The following is a 15335-nucleotide window of genomic DNA, read 5'->3' on the forward strand; positions in this document are numbered from 1 at the left end:
TTATTTCAATTCTCAGTGAAATGAAGATGTTAATAGAGGAGAATTAGGAATCTTATGTGTCACTCTGTCTTTATTTCTCTGTCTGCTTCCCTCACTAGAGCTGTTTTTGACCTTTCCAACCACCTGCTTCACTATCTGTCTTCTTTTACTTGAGTGAGTGAGTGTGTGTGTGTGTGTCCATCCATCCCTCTCAGCCCTTTGCTATTACCACTAACTACTCCAGGCCACAGTAGTTCAAGTATTGATTTTTCTCCTTGTTCGTTCTGTCTTTCTGTCCCCTCCAAACCACTCCACTGAGAGTGCTAGTGAGAGCTTTCATCCATTTACCTTTGTGTGAAGCAATTTCAGGTATTTTTGAATCTATTTATGTAAATAGAGAGTCTTGGCTATTGTAGAAACACAGGCAGGTTTGTGTAGGGTTAAGAGCTTTATTTCCTTCTACAGTCTTCACTGTGGGGAATCTGTGATTTTGCACATGTACCTGTTCTCGTGCATGTGTGAATGCACCCTTATGATTTGCTTTCACTACTGTACAACTACTAAAATACCAGATACTGCACAACAGGCCGACTACAACAACCCATGAACATCACTTGTTTAACTGTTGCACTGCCAGTGATTAAATGAACCACTAAAATTCAAATCATCAGCTCCTGATTTGTGAGTTTACTGTTCGTGTGTGAATGAAAACCGACATGAACACAAAAGAAGTGTGTGGACTATTCTGTGTTAACTGTTGAGGAAGTGTTCAACAACTGTAATGACACAAATTATCCAGAGGATGGTGACAGAGCACTGTGGAAACATCTGCTGAGGAGTATTATAAACATTATAAATATTTTAAAATGGTTCGTTAGACTTCCCTCTACTTAAGAGTCTTTTTTCCCATTATTGTACAGATGAAAATGTGCCAAGAAGAGTGTCAGCATCACACCACCCATACACCCATAACCTTTATTAAATTAAATAGACTACAATAAACCCATTGCTGTAAGACAAGTGGAAAGAACATTTAACATTTACAATATAAAGGCAGGGTTTGGACGGTTCTGTTGCTAATAAACCTTAATCCTAATTTAATTATCTTTAGGTTATCTAAAACCTTTCTGCTATGTTCAGCGAATGAAATGGTGAAATTATTTTTCCATGAATCTCAGAGAAAAACAACCTGTAATATGAATTTATTTGAGAACTGGCGTTGTCTGTAGTTTCTTTATTGTCCTGTGGGGGCGGTAAAACCCCCGAGAGTCTGGACGCTGCTAATGAAGCAACAGAAGAAGAAACGTGACGTCAGTGGAGGGAACTTTGACAGTTTGCTAAATGTCAACATCAACAGTTTAAGACAAATATGAGTTAAGGTTCGGTTTTTTGTAAATGTCTGTACCCGAATTTTGACAAGTACTCACTCGAAAGAAACGAAAGGTTTGTACTATACCAGCGTTTCATTTATAGGGTTTCTACAGAGCGTTCTGTGAAACTTAACGTTAAAAGACAAACAGTTAACGTTAGCTAGCTAAAGTTAACAAGAGTAACGTTAGCATGGTTTACGACATATTACTACATTACTGTATACCAATGTGTTTAACTAAACATAATGTTTGTGCGTTGTTTATCATTCCTCGTGTATTGGGAGAGGTAGCGAAAAGTACGTAACTGAAAACGCTGACTATACTAACTAACGTTGTTAAGTTAATGTCAGCTAACCTTAACTAGTAATCTCTCTAGTAACGAATTAAGTGCTGTTGGCCATTAGATCATTTGGGCGCCGAAATGTAAAGATGTTTGTGTTGTTGTTCAGAGACTTTAAATCGGGTGGACATTTTTGTTCATAAGTCGGTGACACCAAATTCTCCTGTTTTTTTAATGGAGTTTGGTACAGTTTGTTGGGACAGTGCGTATGAACAGTGACTGGTCTGGTAAAATAAATGTAGCAGATGAATAAAACAACTCTAATACCTCTTTGTACTTTGCTGTCACCCTCACAAACTCTTCTGATTGATCCTCCTTTATGCTTTGTCTTAGGAAAGGAATGAGCGGAGAGGGATCCAGAAGAGGTTCATGCAGGGGTGGGAGAGGAGGAGGAGGAGGAGGAAGTCGTGGTAATGGATGGAGAGGAGGTGGGGGAGGATGGAGAGGGCAAGGTAATGGATGGAGAGGAGGCGGGGGAGGATGGAGAGGGCAAGGTAATGGATGGAGAGGAGGAGGATGGAGGAGACCATGGAGAGGAGGAGGAGCAACAGGAGGAGGAAGAGGTTCTGGATCAGGAGGAAGAGGGTGGAGAGGTATTGGTGATCATAGAGGAGGAGGATCAGGAAATCATACTGCCAGCACTCAGAGAGGTGAGCTCCATTTGCTTTTCTGTTTTATTTTATATTTTCAATAAATCTAAATAAAGAAATGCAATTTTAAAAAATATGTTCTTCTCCATGCTGACTGGTTCTTAAACAAGTTGTTGTGCAGAATTGTGAATTATAATTCATAATTCAAATATGTTGAGAATGCAGAATTATATTATATATAAAATTTAGAATTATAATTCTGCACTTCTGACTGCCCATCTTTCTCTCCAGCCTTTTTTCAGGCTACCCTGGATATAATGTGTCCATACAAAGGATGGGCTCTGTACTTCACAGAAGGTACATTTGCGTATTTATAGCTCAGCTCCACATGGGGATAATGCAATGTAAACATTGTTGCGGGGACTGCATGGTTGTCAGGGAGGTCTTAATATATCATTTTATGTCCAGGCTTCATAGAGAGCTCACCTAGTGTGGCGAAAATCAAAGTGTTTGAGAAATATTTCACCTCCAAGATTCACCTGTATGACAAGGTCAGTCTGTCTGTGTGCTTGTGTAGCTTTCTGCAAAGGTTGCTATCTTTCAATATAATATCTGTATGTGACATGTTTTTTTGTTGTTTATTTGTTTGTTTTTAAATGTTGATTCATACATGAAGAAATGTTTCATGTGTTAAAAGGATGGTTTTGATGTGTTTGTGTATAGGATGAGATTGAGCGTCAGGGCAGTGTCCTGGTTGATTATGCAGATTTGATTGGAGACAGGACTGTGCGTTATGCACTTCCTGACCTGACCACAGAGCTAAAAGAACAGCCTGAGTTGATACTGAACTGTTTGGGAGTGGCTATTCATCAGGTACACACAAGAGTCGCTACTACACATATGTTGTCATAGACAGTCTTGTAGAACTTATAAAACACATAACTCTTTTTATTAAGTCCTTTCTTCAATTCTTGACATGTTATTTTTCACATTATATGTTATTATTGGCAAGTTTCTATAATAAAAAAAAAAGAACTGAAATTTAAATTGGTAAAATCTAAAAGACGCGAAGCATGGCTCTGTCTCCCAATATGTGTGTGCTTTTAGGTGTTGACGGTAGATTTGGAGAAACAGGCTGCTGAGCTGCAAGGGGAAGAGCTTCCTGTAGCTACCCCAATCATCAACATCCCTCACATTAGTGCAAGGTAATGCACGTAGTGATGCACAATTAGTTATTTACTTGACTCTGCTGACCATGAATGAATGACCTTTTTTGTGAAATTCATCTACAGGCTGTATAACTATGAACCGTTGACTCCATTGCGGATGTTGCGTGCCAGTGTGTTTGGGCGACTGGTTTGTGTGAAGGGAACAGTGGTCAGAGTTAGCAACATCAGACCTTTCTGTACCAGGATGGCCTTCAGGTGTCTGGCCTGCTCAAACATACTGTCTCTGCCACTACAGCATGGAAAATATGCAACACCTACCAAGGTATGTATGCCCACATTCATACATTAAGAGCTTACTTTTTTGCTGCATCTGCACAATTTGGAATACACGAGTAATGCCCTTCAATAGACATAAGTAACAATCTCTGAGAACTTTACTTTAACTAAGATATCGACCGCATTTTCACACAAAACGGAAACATGTCTCGTTTTATTCACGAAGTGCATCCAGCCTGAATGTCGCAGTCGTTCCTTCGCTCCTAGCCGAAGTTCTCCTCTTACACATACTGTTGATTGGCAGATCATCAAGTAAGTATATCATGTGAATATTTAGTGACCAATGGTCTCTAGCCCTCTGTGAAAACAGAATAAACCATAATTTGACATTTCAAGACTTTCAAAGAATTCTGGTGGCCATTGACTGAATTATGGGATTTATGTTTTTCATCCTGAATCACCATTACCAACATTTGTTTGTTGTTTGTTTGTTTTGTTTTTTTGCTACTTCAGGGTGCAGGAGTTGATGGGCGGAGAGCAGAGGGAGACTGGACGAATCCCACGCACTGTGGAGTGTCACCTGACCTCTGACCTGTGCGACAGCTGCGTCCCTGGAGACACTGTTACTGTGACAGGGATAGTTAGAGTTACCAACGATGGTACAAACTCTCCATCTCACACATGCTAATGGGGATGGGAGGTTATAGTTGGAGAAAACTTAGTCTTTAGTGGAAATTAGTGATATGTTAAATCTATTAATATTAGAGTCTAAAGTATTCAAATTCTTGCAGGGACTTCACGAGGCAATAAGGATCAGTGTATGTTTCTCCTTTACCTTGACGCCACTTCAGTCAGTAATAGTAAAGGTAATGTTTTTTTGTTGTTGTTGTTGTTGTTGTTTGTTTGTTTTTAAGTCAGTCTGGTATTATGTAGAGCAGCTATATTATTTAATATAATATATAGCAGTAAGGAGTTATTTCTTCTTAATGTTTAGGTCAGCAGTCCAAATCAGGGGGTCAGGGACCTAGAGGGTCACTAGAAGATCATTCTGCAGGGGAGGAGTTCAGTTTGAAGGAGCTGTATGCCATCCAGGAGATCCAGTCACAGCCCGACCTGCTTAGGCTTATAGTACAGTAAGATATTTATTTCCTACTATATTACATGTTTTAAATTAGTAGCTGCAACACAATACAATAAAATCCAGCACTGATATCTTTATCTTGTGCCAGATAAATATTACTTTCAACTTTTGATTTTTCAAGTTTTTCGTTAATTGAGGTATAATTTTTTCTGAAAGCTGCAAAGCAAATTTGACCTAAGTAACCCATCAATCTAGAGTGCTAGAGTTTTAACACTGTGCTGTCTCTCTTCTCCCATCTTCTAGCTCTTTGTGTCCTGTCATTTATGGCCATCTGGTGAGTTGAGCAGTTGCTACTGTACACCTTATTTCTCACAGGTCACAGGGGGATTCTTAAAATTTGGTGTAATACACCATTAGCATTTGCATGTGGTATATAAATATTTTTTTTCATCTTGATTTATCAAGAGTCAAAACTCCACCATCCCATATTTTTGTGTGTCCTTAGCTTGTGAAAGCTGCTCTAGCTTTAGCATTATTTGGAGGCAGACAGAAACATACAGGCAAGAACAGTGTCCCAGTGAGAGGAGACCCACACATCCTGATGGTGGGAGACCCTGGACTGGGCAAGAGTCAAATGTTACAGGTAACAGTGAGTAATAAAATCTGTTAAGATATCAAGGACGTGTGTATCACTGCCATTATCTGTGGTTGTAATATCCATTTACCTTTTGAAGCTGTGATTTGTTGTTCTTTACAATATTTGGGTGGTATGATATTAAATGTAAACTTACTGTTTAAATATGAGCATGTGACATGTGTTTGTGTTGCTATCTGTGTAGGCAGTGTGTAATGTGGCTCCCAGAGGGATTTATGTATGTGGCAACAGCACAAGCACAACAGGTAAATAGTCTTAAGTACTACTCCTTCAATATCATCTTATATAAGCTGATGGAATTTAGCAGTATTTGTTTGTTTTTATTAATTTTTTTAGGACTAACAGTGAGCTTATCCCGAGATGCAGGAACTGGAGACTATGCTCTCGAAGCTGGAGCCTTGGTGCTGGCTGACCAAGGTAAGAATGAAAATGGAAACACTGGTTTAAAGGTGTGCTTATGCCTGTTGTATATGCATTTAATCTGTATGGATTTAATGTAATGGAATTGAGGTAATCATTTTAGAATTAATAAGCTCATACCTCTTCAGTATTGCTGAGACTCTTGTTAGTTTCTCTTGCGGTACTTTATTGTCTTTCTCTCTCATTGGACTTTTATTTTCTGTCTGTTTTTTTTAGGTCTGTGCTGTATTGATGAATTTGATAAGTTAGGAAACCAGCAGCAGGCTCTGTTAGAAGCCATGGAGCAGCAGTCTGTGAGCCTGGCCAAGGCCGGAATAGTGTCCTCACTGCCAGCTAGAACCTCAGTCATAGCTGCTGCAAACCCCATTGGAGGACATTACAACAGAGGCAAGACTGTCTCTGAAAATCTCAAGTAAGTTAGCTCAGTATGTAATTTATTTTAGCAATTCCAAAGTAAATGAAATTTCTGTGTAAATTTGTTTACAGTTGTTTATTTATGTCTTTAGGATGGGCTCAGCTCTTCTTTCTCGCTTCGATGTTGTCTTCCTCCTTCTGGACATCCCAGATGAGTCACATGACCGCCGCCTGTCAGAACATGTCATGGCAAACAGGGCAGGAAGAGGCAGAACCAGCAGTGCGGTAGTTACCAGAACCAACAGTGACTTTGAGACATCCATCCTACTGGAACACTCAGACATGCCACTGTCTGAACGCCTGCAGGTAAAAAAACGGCATGTACCTAAGTAGAAGTGATATTTGTCAAAAAATGTATTACCATTTATGCATGTTGTTTATCTGTGACAAGGTCCCTGCAGGTGAAATGGTGGATGCCATTCCAGCATGCTTGTTAAGGAAGTACATCAGCTATGCCCGTCAGTATGTCCATCCCATACTCTCCCCTGAAGCAGCACAAACTCTTCAGGACTTCTACCTTTCACTAAGATCCCAGGCACATTCTGCTGATGCCACACCTATCACTACAAGACAGCTTGAGTCTTTAATTAGACTAACTGAGGTAGGGTTCTGTATGTTACGTTTTTTACATTTTAGTCATTTATCAGATGCTTTTATTCAAAGCGACTAACAGGTACAAGGCAAAGCCGGGTAAGCGTAAGTAGGTCTAGCCTACTGGAGCTAGGCCACAGCCGGGATTAGAACCCAATTCTCGCACATACAGGGCGGTGATCTTATTTTATCGTATCTGCATGTGAAAGATGAAGACATGACATATATCGTTGTGTCAGCCTACTCAAAAGTTGATGATTTTCCTGTGTTTTTGTGCAGGCAAGAGCCAGGTTGGAGCTCAGAGAGACGGCCACCAAGAGTGACGCTGACGACGTCGTAGAGATCATGAAACACAGGTGATACTACAGGGATTTTTGCATGTAACAGGGTTCCAACTAACACATGTAATCAGTGTGTTTGGTCAGAAAATACAGACAAATGGCCATCACAGTTTTGTAAAGGTGATGTAGTCATTGTCACTCTGTTTTGTGACAGCCTCAAAAAACTCCCCAAGAAAATCCACTATTTCTGGCATGTTTAATGATAAAATAATCTTTCATTTCAATCATTTATCAAAATATAGAAACCTTATTGTGACAATAAATTGATAATTCAAGTGATTACACGTTTCGTGTAAAATTTGTCCGATTTAGCTGTTCATCTCATTTAATTCCTCTAAAAGACCATAGGAAAAACTTGATATTTCCATTAATACAGGGGCATACTATGTACAGTTCTGCTCCTGTACCATTATTGGCACTCATGAAATTTAAGTACATAATGTGGAATATCCCTTAAAAACATTAATCAAATGAAACAGAGAACTCGTGTTTGATACAAATGAGAATGAACAACAATTTAATTTGTTACAATGGTGAAGACTAAGGAGTTGTCTGAGGACATCAGAAATGCTATTATTAATAACACAAACCTCCAAAGGGTATAAGTCCATCTCTAAAGACCTTGATATCCTTGTTTCAACAGTGTGCAATGTTATTAAGAAGCTGGCCAAGCATGAAACTGTCAAGAACCTCCCTGAACATGAGGGAAGGAGAAAACTCACACTACACCAAGCGGAGTTTTATGGGTGAAGGCCAAGAAAGATACATTGCTAAAGAAAAGACATAAAAAGGAACGACTGATCTTTGCCAAAGAAACTGTGAACAAACTACAGTCCTAGGAAAGCTTTTTGGCATTGCATGCCATCATTGTTTACAGACGATGCAATGAAGCTTTTAAGAAAAAGAACAGTTGAGCATTGTGGAGGATCCATAACATCCAAAAAAATAAGGAGGAGTGCCCTTACTATTGCTCATCCCACTGTTTCTGCTTCTTCTATGAAATGTAACATGTAACAACAAATTCTCTGTTAAATTACTTTATTTAAGAAAATCCTGATTAAATAATAATAATGGTGAGCAGGACTGCAGAATTTAAAAAAGCACAGAACTGATAGTTTATTAGTGATGAAGGTTATCGGTTCTGTCATCAGTTTGACTTTGCCTTGTTGCCTTTTGGATTTCAGATGAGTGAATTTCTCTCTCCCACTTTGTGTGTGTGTGTGTGTGTGTGTGTGGTTGGTTTTGTTCTGCAGTCTGGCTGATACATATTCAGATGGTCTAGGCAATCTGGACTTTGAGCGCTCTCAGCTTGGATCAGGCATGAGTCAACGCAGTGCTGCAAAACGACTGGTCAACGCACTGCACTTGCACGCACAGAGGACCAATCAGAAGCAGTTTGACATACAGATGCTTCGATCTATGGCTGACAGACTGAACATTAAGGTAAAGGCATTCAGATGCATTGGAATTGGGAACAACGTCTTAGGAAAACAGAAACGTGTTAAACTGAAAAGCCTTTAAAACAAAGAAGGTATGAAGCTAACTCAGAAAGAGAAACTGTCTCGGTTAAAACAGACAGAACTTTTGGTTCCTTGTCTCGTCAGCACTGGTTAACTTTTGCTTTAGAAAATGGTCAGCTGTTGGGAGTGTTTTTACTCTCAAAGTAACACAGAACTTACTTTTTGTATTTAGACTTCTGTTAGTGCCTCAACACAAACTGTTCATAGTAATTCATATCTTTGTTATTATTGCTTCCAGGTGATGGATTTTGAAGGTCTAGTGAGTTCTCTGAATGAGCAGGGTTTCCTGTTGAAGAAAGGAGCCAAGCTGTACCAGCTGCAGACAGTTTGATCACTGACACATACTGTACAACAGACTCAGAATACACATCTGCTCCCACCTGCAGACCTCGCCACAAGATCAGAATGGTATTCTACAGAAAGAGAAAACATGAAATGGAGTCCCTTTTCCAGGCCACTTTCACCAAACCACCAACCACCACCAATGAGGAATCTGTAACAACATCAACAGCTGACAGACAGGACAGATCATATAACGACTGAAACCTCAAAGACAGCATCTTTCTGCAGGACCTCAGAACAGCCACAGTTTCCTGAATGAACACAAGCTTCCTGCTAAAAAGAGGAAGTAAAGAATTTTACTGCAGTACACACACATTTCTGAAACAGTCAGTATTTATTTAAACACAAGGCTTCAATGTAAAAATGGATAGACACTACTGGGATTTGGTTTTAATTATATTGGTTAACTTGGACTTTAGGTGTTACTCAAGACTTTAACCAAAAGTAATCTGTTTCTCTTCATGATGTGTTGTGCCACATATACTATTATCTTAATGAAGATGGAAAAGAATTTCAGAATTTAAAAAAAATTAGCTTAAAAGTCTGTTTTGAGCTAATATTCACTACACACACAGACTATTTCAAACTGTGCTATGTTTTTTTAATACCATTTGTTTTCTGTGCAGGTGTTTTTCTACTAGGAATATGTTCAAGTTCATCTACCACATCCAGGAGTTATACAGAGCGTACATATTTGTTTAGGTCTTAAGTAGCTTGATAAAGATCATTTGCTTCCAGCTTGTGCTCAGTCTTTAGAGCAGTTTATGTTTCTGCTGATGTTCACACAATTCAAATTCTCCCACTGAGGTTGTTTCTTATCCAATTCAGTCTCTAAAGTATCTGACATTGTCTAAAAGCCTACTAAACAACAGCAGTAATAACAGTAATAATATAAATAAATGCAACATTATTATCGAATGGTAACATTTTCTCTGGACTCTTTATTATTTGCTGTTAAGTTTAAATTGAATTTGATGAACACTTATCTTCTCAAATCTGTATTTGAATGGAGAAAACATTCAGTTAATAAATTATTTATATTTTTCTGTAAAAAACAGCATTTTAATTCTGTTTTTACACCGTTAGAACAACTTTTAATAAGCTAAAATCAACTTAAGCATTAGTCTGAACTACAACATCTCGCTTCTTCTTCTTCTTCTTCTTCTTCTTTCAAAACAGAAGCTCCGGCGATTTTGCGACGTCGTGCGTCGAATCGGTTTCCGGCAACATGGCGGCGGCCTGCTGCGTGCAGCTGCGCTCCCGTCGTCTCCGCCGGTCACACCGTCAGGCTCCATGGTGACACCGGGCACGGGCCGCACGAGACCAGCAGGCCGGTAACGGAGGGCTCGTGAAGAAGATGATGTGTTTTGGGAGGGTTCGCGCGCCGCTGTGCCGCAACGCAGCCGCTGTCCGCGCGCCCGTGTGTTGGCTCGAGCCTGCGTCATGGCGGAGCAGACACACACCTGTCACGGAGTGCGCGTGGCTTAAACCGTCTCAGGTGAGCGGCTCGTGGCTCTTCAGGTCCGCGGGAACGGGCGGCCGCGTGGCGTGGCAGGTCAACCCGACAGACTGGCACGAGAAGGGACCCGTGCATCGGTACCGTGGAGGTCAGCAGTGGCCCGCGGCCGGTTTCCGGTCTCTGCTGTCCCCGAAGGTCCGAGGGCTGTGCAGCGGAAAGAGCCAGGACACACCGGACAAGACCCCGGAAGAGAAGCGGGCTGAGGGCAGTACGGTACCGGGACACGGACTGTTCCAGTTCAAAGAGCTGGTGAGTGTGCAGCAGGAGCAGTACAAGTAGTACAAGTAGTACTACTACTAGTAGTAGTAGAAGTATAAAGATCTGTAGCTGTACAAGATCGTCATGGGTCACAGTGATGGAGGATGTTTATGTTTCAGTATCTTCTTCTAATGATGCTTTGTGAGATTCTACATCACATTTATCAGGTACTAATAATCCAGTTGATAAGTAAATGATGACATGGAGGTTAAGATGTACTCATGTACTCATGTACTCATGGTCACTGTACCTTATTCCCAACTTCAGTCACTCTGCACATCAAGTACTTTTGCAAGTATATTTAGCTAGTAATACATTTACTGAAGTAACCTGTTGAATGCAGGCTGTGGTAGTGCTACTTAAATAAAACATTGTCTTCCACCATCACTATTATTATAGTGTATCTTATAATGTACTAAAATACACAAAGCAGAAGTTTTATTATTGACTTAATGCTGTTGTCAATTTCACTTTTCTTGAAGTTGTATTAAAAACAACTAAAATGTGCTGCTGGCAGTAAAATTACTTATAAAAGTCTTTTCTGTAAGTGGTTTTAGCAAAAAGGTTGAAACTGGATCGTTCCTCATATCTGATCTTATGTAAATTTAGTATATGGAAGGAAATATATTATTTTATTAAGTTAATTAATCCACAAATCAGTTTTCAGTCCTAATTATATCCACATCATGTTTTGTGGTAGGATATTATTGGAAGTTACATCTATATACTCTAGAGATGGAAATATGACACGTGTCTAATAAATGAATGCAATTGTTAATTCATTCTAGGTATTGTCATTATCATTAATGATTGTGAAGCGGTTATTAATTCAATTCAATTCAATTCAATTTTATTTGTAGAGCGCTTTTTACAATTGACATTGTCACAAAGCAGCTTTACACAACCAAAGAACAGTACATGAACAGTGTATGTGTATGAGTCATAATAATGTGATTGTCCCTGATGAGCAAGCCGAGGGCGACAGTGGCAAGGAAAAACTCCCTGAGAAGGCAACAGGAAGAAACCTTGAGAGGAACCAGACTCAACAGGGAACCCATCCTCATATGGGTGATTACATGCTGTGTAGGCAGCAGTCCAGTATAACAGTTAATGTCTTTTAAGTTAATATGGAGTCCAGTTAGTTATTGCAGGCAGACTTGTTCCATTCCTTGACTATCGAGCGTTGAGTCGAGACCTCCAAGAAACAGCTTCCGACGTCCGCCGAGGCCGGGACCGACATCATAGTAGCTTGTGACCAATCCAGTCTCCAAACGCATCCCAAAGGGCAAACGGTGGATCCAGGCGACGAGATCTCCAGCCAGAAGTTGGGCATCAGGACGAGTCAGACAGGTCCAGAGGGCAAAGGGTGGAATGACGTGTAGCTCGACAGAGAGACAGGAAGAGGGAAAAGAGAGAGGGAAGAGGAGAGATTGCAGTTAGTTTTAATTATTAAATTGCATTGTATATGTCATTTAAATGTGTGATGGTGAATCCTGAAGGTACTTTGAACAATGCATTTGTAAACTCTTCAAGTATATTAAGTAGCAGTAAATAAATTAAGTAGTGGTAAATAAAATATTAACTGTAACTGTGAACAATTCATGTAAAAGTACAAAGTTATACTATAAACTACTTCCACCGTTACATGGTTTGTCCTCCAGAGAGCGCCGACAGGTAACTTTACTATATCAGTCTTTTTGTCAAACTTTAAAAACATTGAGCAGAAACCTCATCAGAGTATTTTAATATTAATACTGATATCAGCCTGTTGGTTGTATTTTGATTTTGACTGTTGATCGATGATATAACAAAACATATTTAATCTGATTTTCCCCAGTATGAAAACCCCTGGACAATCCCCAACCTGTTGTGTATGTGTCGGATTTTGCTTGCTCCATTCCTCGGTTACCTGATCATCCAGCAGAACTTTGACGTCAGCCTGGCTCTGTTCACCCTCGCAGGAGCTACCGACCTGGTAATACACATATTATTCGGACACCAATCAAAGTGGCAGACACTTTAAATTAAATCTGTGTTGCACTTTGGATTTTGGAACAGCATTACATTAATGCACGCTTTAGTCGGGATGTTATGGATAATAATCCTGCTTAAACCTTCAAATCAAATTATTGATCATCCCTCATTCTGGCTCTTTCTCTGTAACTCAGTTGGATGGTTACATTGCCAGAAGGTGGCCCACTCAGAAGTCGGCGTTGGGCAGCGCTCTCGACCCATTGGCTGATAAAATTCTCATCAGTGTTTTGTACGTCAGTCTCACCTACGCTGAACTTATACCAGGTAATAGACCATGTGTGCAGTGGTTATTTAATTTCAATATGTAATGCTGTATTTTATGTGACGTTCTAGTGATAACAAACTATAACAAGATTATATAAGTATATTTCTCCTCTGTTCTAGCTCCACTGACAGCTCTAGTTATTTTGAGAGACATTGGCTTGATAGCTGCTGTGTTCTGGGTCAGATACAAGACTGTACCTCCTCCGGTGAGTTACAGTACATTACATTTCTTACACTGTTAAGTAAAAGGCCTGTGAAGTGAAGTTAATGTACTCTAGATAACCACAGCACTTATATGTATAGAAAGGAAATCGGTGTCCTTTACACTGCCTTTGTGTTATTCTCTCCAGGTGACCTTCAGTAAGTTTTTCAACCCCTGCTACACCACAGCACAGCTCAAGCCCACGCTCTTTAGCAAGGTGAGACGCACGAATAACATCCTTCTTTCGATGTGCACTGGGCTATGAACAGAAAAGGTTATAATTGTATTACCTATAGTTATAATGCATTTCATATTGTGCATACATTCATTGGTTTATGTCATTATGGTGAGTTAATGAAAGCCTGTTTGATTAGCAGTAAGTGTATAAATACAGCAGCTTGTGGGTATTTTATTCACTGAGATAATAGTAACTCCTTATATTTTGCACTTACAACAAGCCTGTAGCCTTTATACTGAGTCCTCAATATCAGAAATGCTAAACTACGCAGCATGAATGCAAAAATCTGCTGTGCAAAAATTAACACATTAAAATTCACTGTCATAATGTTCCTTTATGGCTCAGCACAGATTCTGATGAATTTATTTAATACATTTGGCTACGTGGAAAACAGCCCTGTGGGAAAATCAAGGAAAGGTTACTGTTATAGCTACAAGTCAGCCACAACAGTTGTCGCCTGTGCAACAGGTTTTACCAAAACTAATGAACCAAACTTCAGCACTTAGAGAAGCAGTTTGTAAATGTGGAAGTTTAATGTCTTATTCTTAGTGTCCTGACATGTATGTTTTTTATTTTTTACTAGGTGAACACAGCCATCCAGCTCTTACTGGTCGCAGCTTCTCTAGCTGCTCCAGTCTTCCAGTATACAGACAGTGTCCTGCTGCAGTGCTTATGGTAAACCACATAAGTCGCATATGCATACACACACCTGACTCATCCACTTGAACTTAACATCCATAGTGTCATTTTATTTTCCAGCGTAGTGGTTACACACCACACATACAAAAAAGCATGCTTCTGAACACAAAAGGATTCATCTCAGTCAAGCACATAAACGCTGTTTGTTCCTGAGTGTCCAGGTTAAGTGCACTGACTCATTTCAATCTACTACTCGGCATGAGTTGAAGTAGAAATCACACTCAGGACAAACATTTTATTGTGTCACATTAACCTACATTTTATACAAATTGACTTCGGCAGGCTGTTGAACTGACTGACGTGACTTCTTTCTCTCAGTGGTTGGTGCACATGGGAATCTGAACATGGGTATTAGACTTACATGTAGTGAGTCTTAATCATTAGGCTGCTGGACCCACAGTTTTATTGCACAATCTTTAAATGAGCAGTCTTAATAATTCAGTACATAGCATTCAAATGGATTCTTTCTTCAGTCAGTTATAACTAGCCACTGAAACTGTTGTTTGATTTGTAGTTTGTCATCTGCTGTATTCTGTTGCAGGTATGTCACAGCAGTGACAACAGCAGCATCTGGCTATAGCTACTGGCACTATGGCCGCAAGACAGTCCAGGTGCTAAACAACAGATCACAATGACAGCCACATCAGAAAATACCCAGAAAGCAGAACAAAAGTAGTGAACTGCCATGGTGGAAGTCAGACAGACAGATGGACGACCGCCAGGAGCACTGAAACCAAGTAGCTGTGACAACCAACGAAGGCCGCAGATGGTTTACTGCAACACTACAGAAATGCCTGAAAGCAGCTGTGCCACTAGCTGTGGACTAGATGCACATACACACAGATACAAACAACAAACATAAACATAAAGCGTCCACCCTCACACACACCTCACACAAATGTGATCTGACAAAAGCTTCTATTTTTTCTTAGTTTTTTCAATCAAGAGGTTGTAATGCCAACCCAATCATTGTCACATGATTGTCAGTTTTGTAAAGCAATGATTTATGATTAAAAAAGAAAATCTGCTTTGA

At 39.8% G+C, this 15335-nt stretch overlaps 2 protein-coding genes across 3 annotated transcripts; both read left to right on the top strand.

The window, feature by feature from the left end:
• The first annotated feature begins 1284 nt into the window (after positions 1-1284).
• Positions 1285-10220, top strand: mcm8 (minichromosome maintenance 8 homologous recombination repair factor). Of its 2 annotated transcripts, XR_003298607.1 has the most exons (22): positions 1285-1422; positions 2023-2339; positions 2571-2636; positions 2748-2830; positions 3003-3152; positions 3387-3484; positions 3572-3770; positions 3951-4036; positions 4238-4383; positions 4516-4590; positions 4719-4857; positions 5109-5139; positions 5311-5448; positions 5645-5705; positions 5797-5877; positions 6097-6292; positions 6387-6600; positions 6686-6895; positions 7165-7241; positions 8480-8669; positions 8985-9374; positions 9715-10220. XR_003298607.1 is itself a non-coding variant. In XM_026355808.1 (21 exons), the coding sequence occupies exons 2-21, from the start codon at positions 2030-2032 to the stop codon at positions 9075-9077; spliced, it is 2643 nt and encodes an 880-aa protein (XP_026211593.1). In that variant the 5' UTR covers positions 1285-1422; positions 2023-2029; the 3' UTR covers positions 9078-10220. The 2 variants fall into 2 exon arrangements, 1 of the variants encoding a protein (XP_026211593.1); XM_026355808.1 differs by having other exon boundaries at positions 8985-10220.
• Positions 10221-10301: 81 nt separating this feature from the next.
• Positions 10302-15335, top strand: crls1 (cardiolipin synthase 1). The gene is made up of 7 exons (XM_026355810.1): positions 10302-10856; positions 12703-12840; positions 13034-13163; positions 13284-13369; positions 13514-13582; positions 14187-14278; positions 14844-15335. Exons 1-7 carry the CDS (start codon positions 10446-10448, stop codon positions 14935-14937), a joined length of 1020 nt encoding a protein of 339 aa, XP_026211595.1. The 5' UTR covers positions 10302-10445; the 3' UTR covers positions 14938-15335.

This window comes from Anabas testudineus, chromosome 15 (genome assembly GCF_900324465.2).
Source record: "Anabas testudineus chromosome 15, fAnaTes1.2, whole genome shotgun sequence".
In the NCBI taxonomy this organism is placed as follows: domain Eukaryota; kingdom Metazoa; phylum Chordata; class Actinopteri; order Anabantiformes; family Anabantidae; genus Anabas; species Anabas testudineus.

What these genes read in the sequence shown, in the direction of transcription:
- mcm8 (XM_026355808.1), top strand. Translation starts at nt 2,030, where the DNA reads ATGAGCGGAGAGGGATCCAGAAGAGGTTCATGCAGGGGTGGGAGAGGA. An exon ending in ATCCCTCACATTAGTGCAAG is followed by an intron (nt 3,485 to 3,571) that starts GTAATGCACGTA and finishes ATTCATCTACAG; the next exon opens with GCTGTATAACTATGAACCGT. An exon ending in AATATGCAACACCTACCAAG is followed by an intron (nt 3,771 to 3,950) that starts GTATGTATGCCC and finishes TTATTCACGAAG; the next exon opens with TGCATCCAGCCTGAATGTCG.
- crls1 (XM_026355810.1), top strand. Translation starts at nt 10,446, where the DNA reads ATGATGTGTTTTGGGAGGGTTCGCGCGCCGCTGTGCCGCAACGCAGCC. An exon ending in CTACGCTGAACTTATACCAG is followed by an intron (nt 13,164 to 13,283) that starts GTAATAGACCAT and finishes CCTCTGTTCTAG; the next exon opens with CTCCACTGACAGCTCTAGTT. An exon ending in AGCCCACGCTCTTTAGCAAG is followed by an intron (nt 13,583 to 14,186) that starts GTGAGACGCACG and finishes ATTTTTTACTAG; the next exon opens with GTGAACACAGCCATCCAGCT.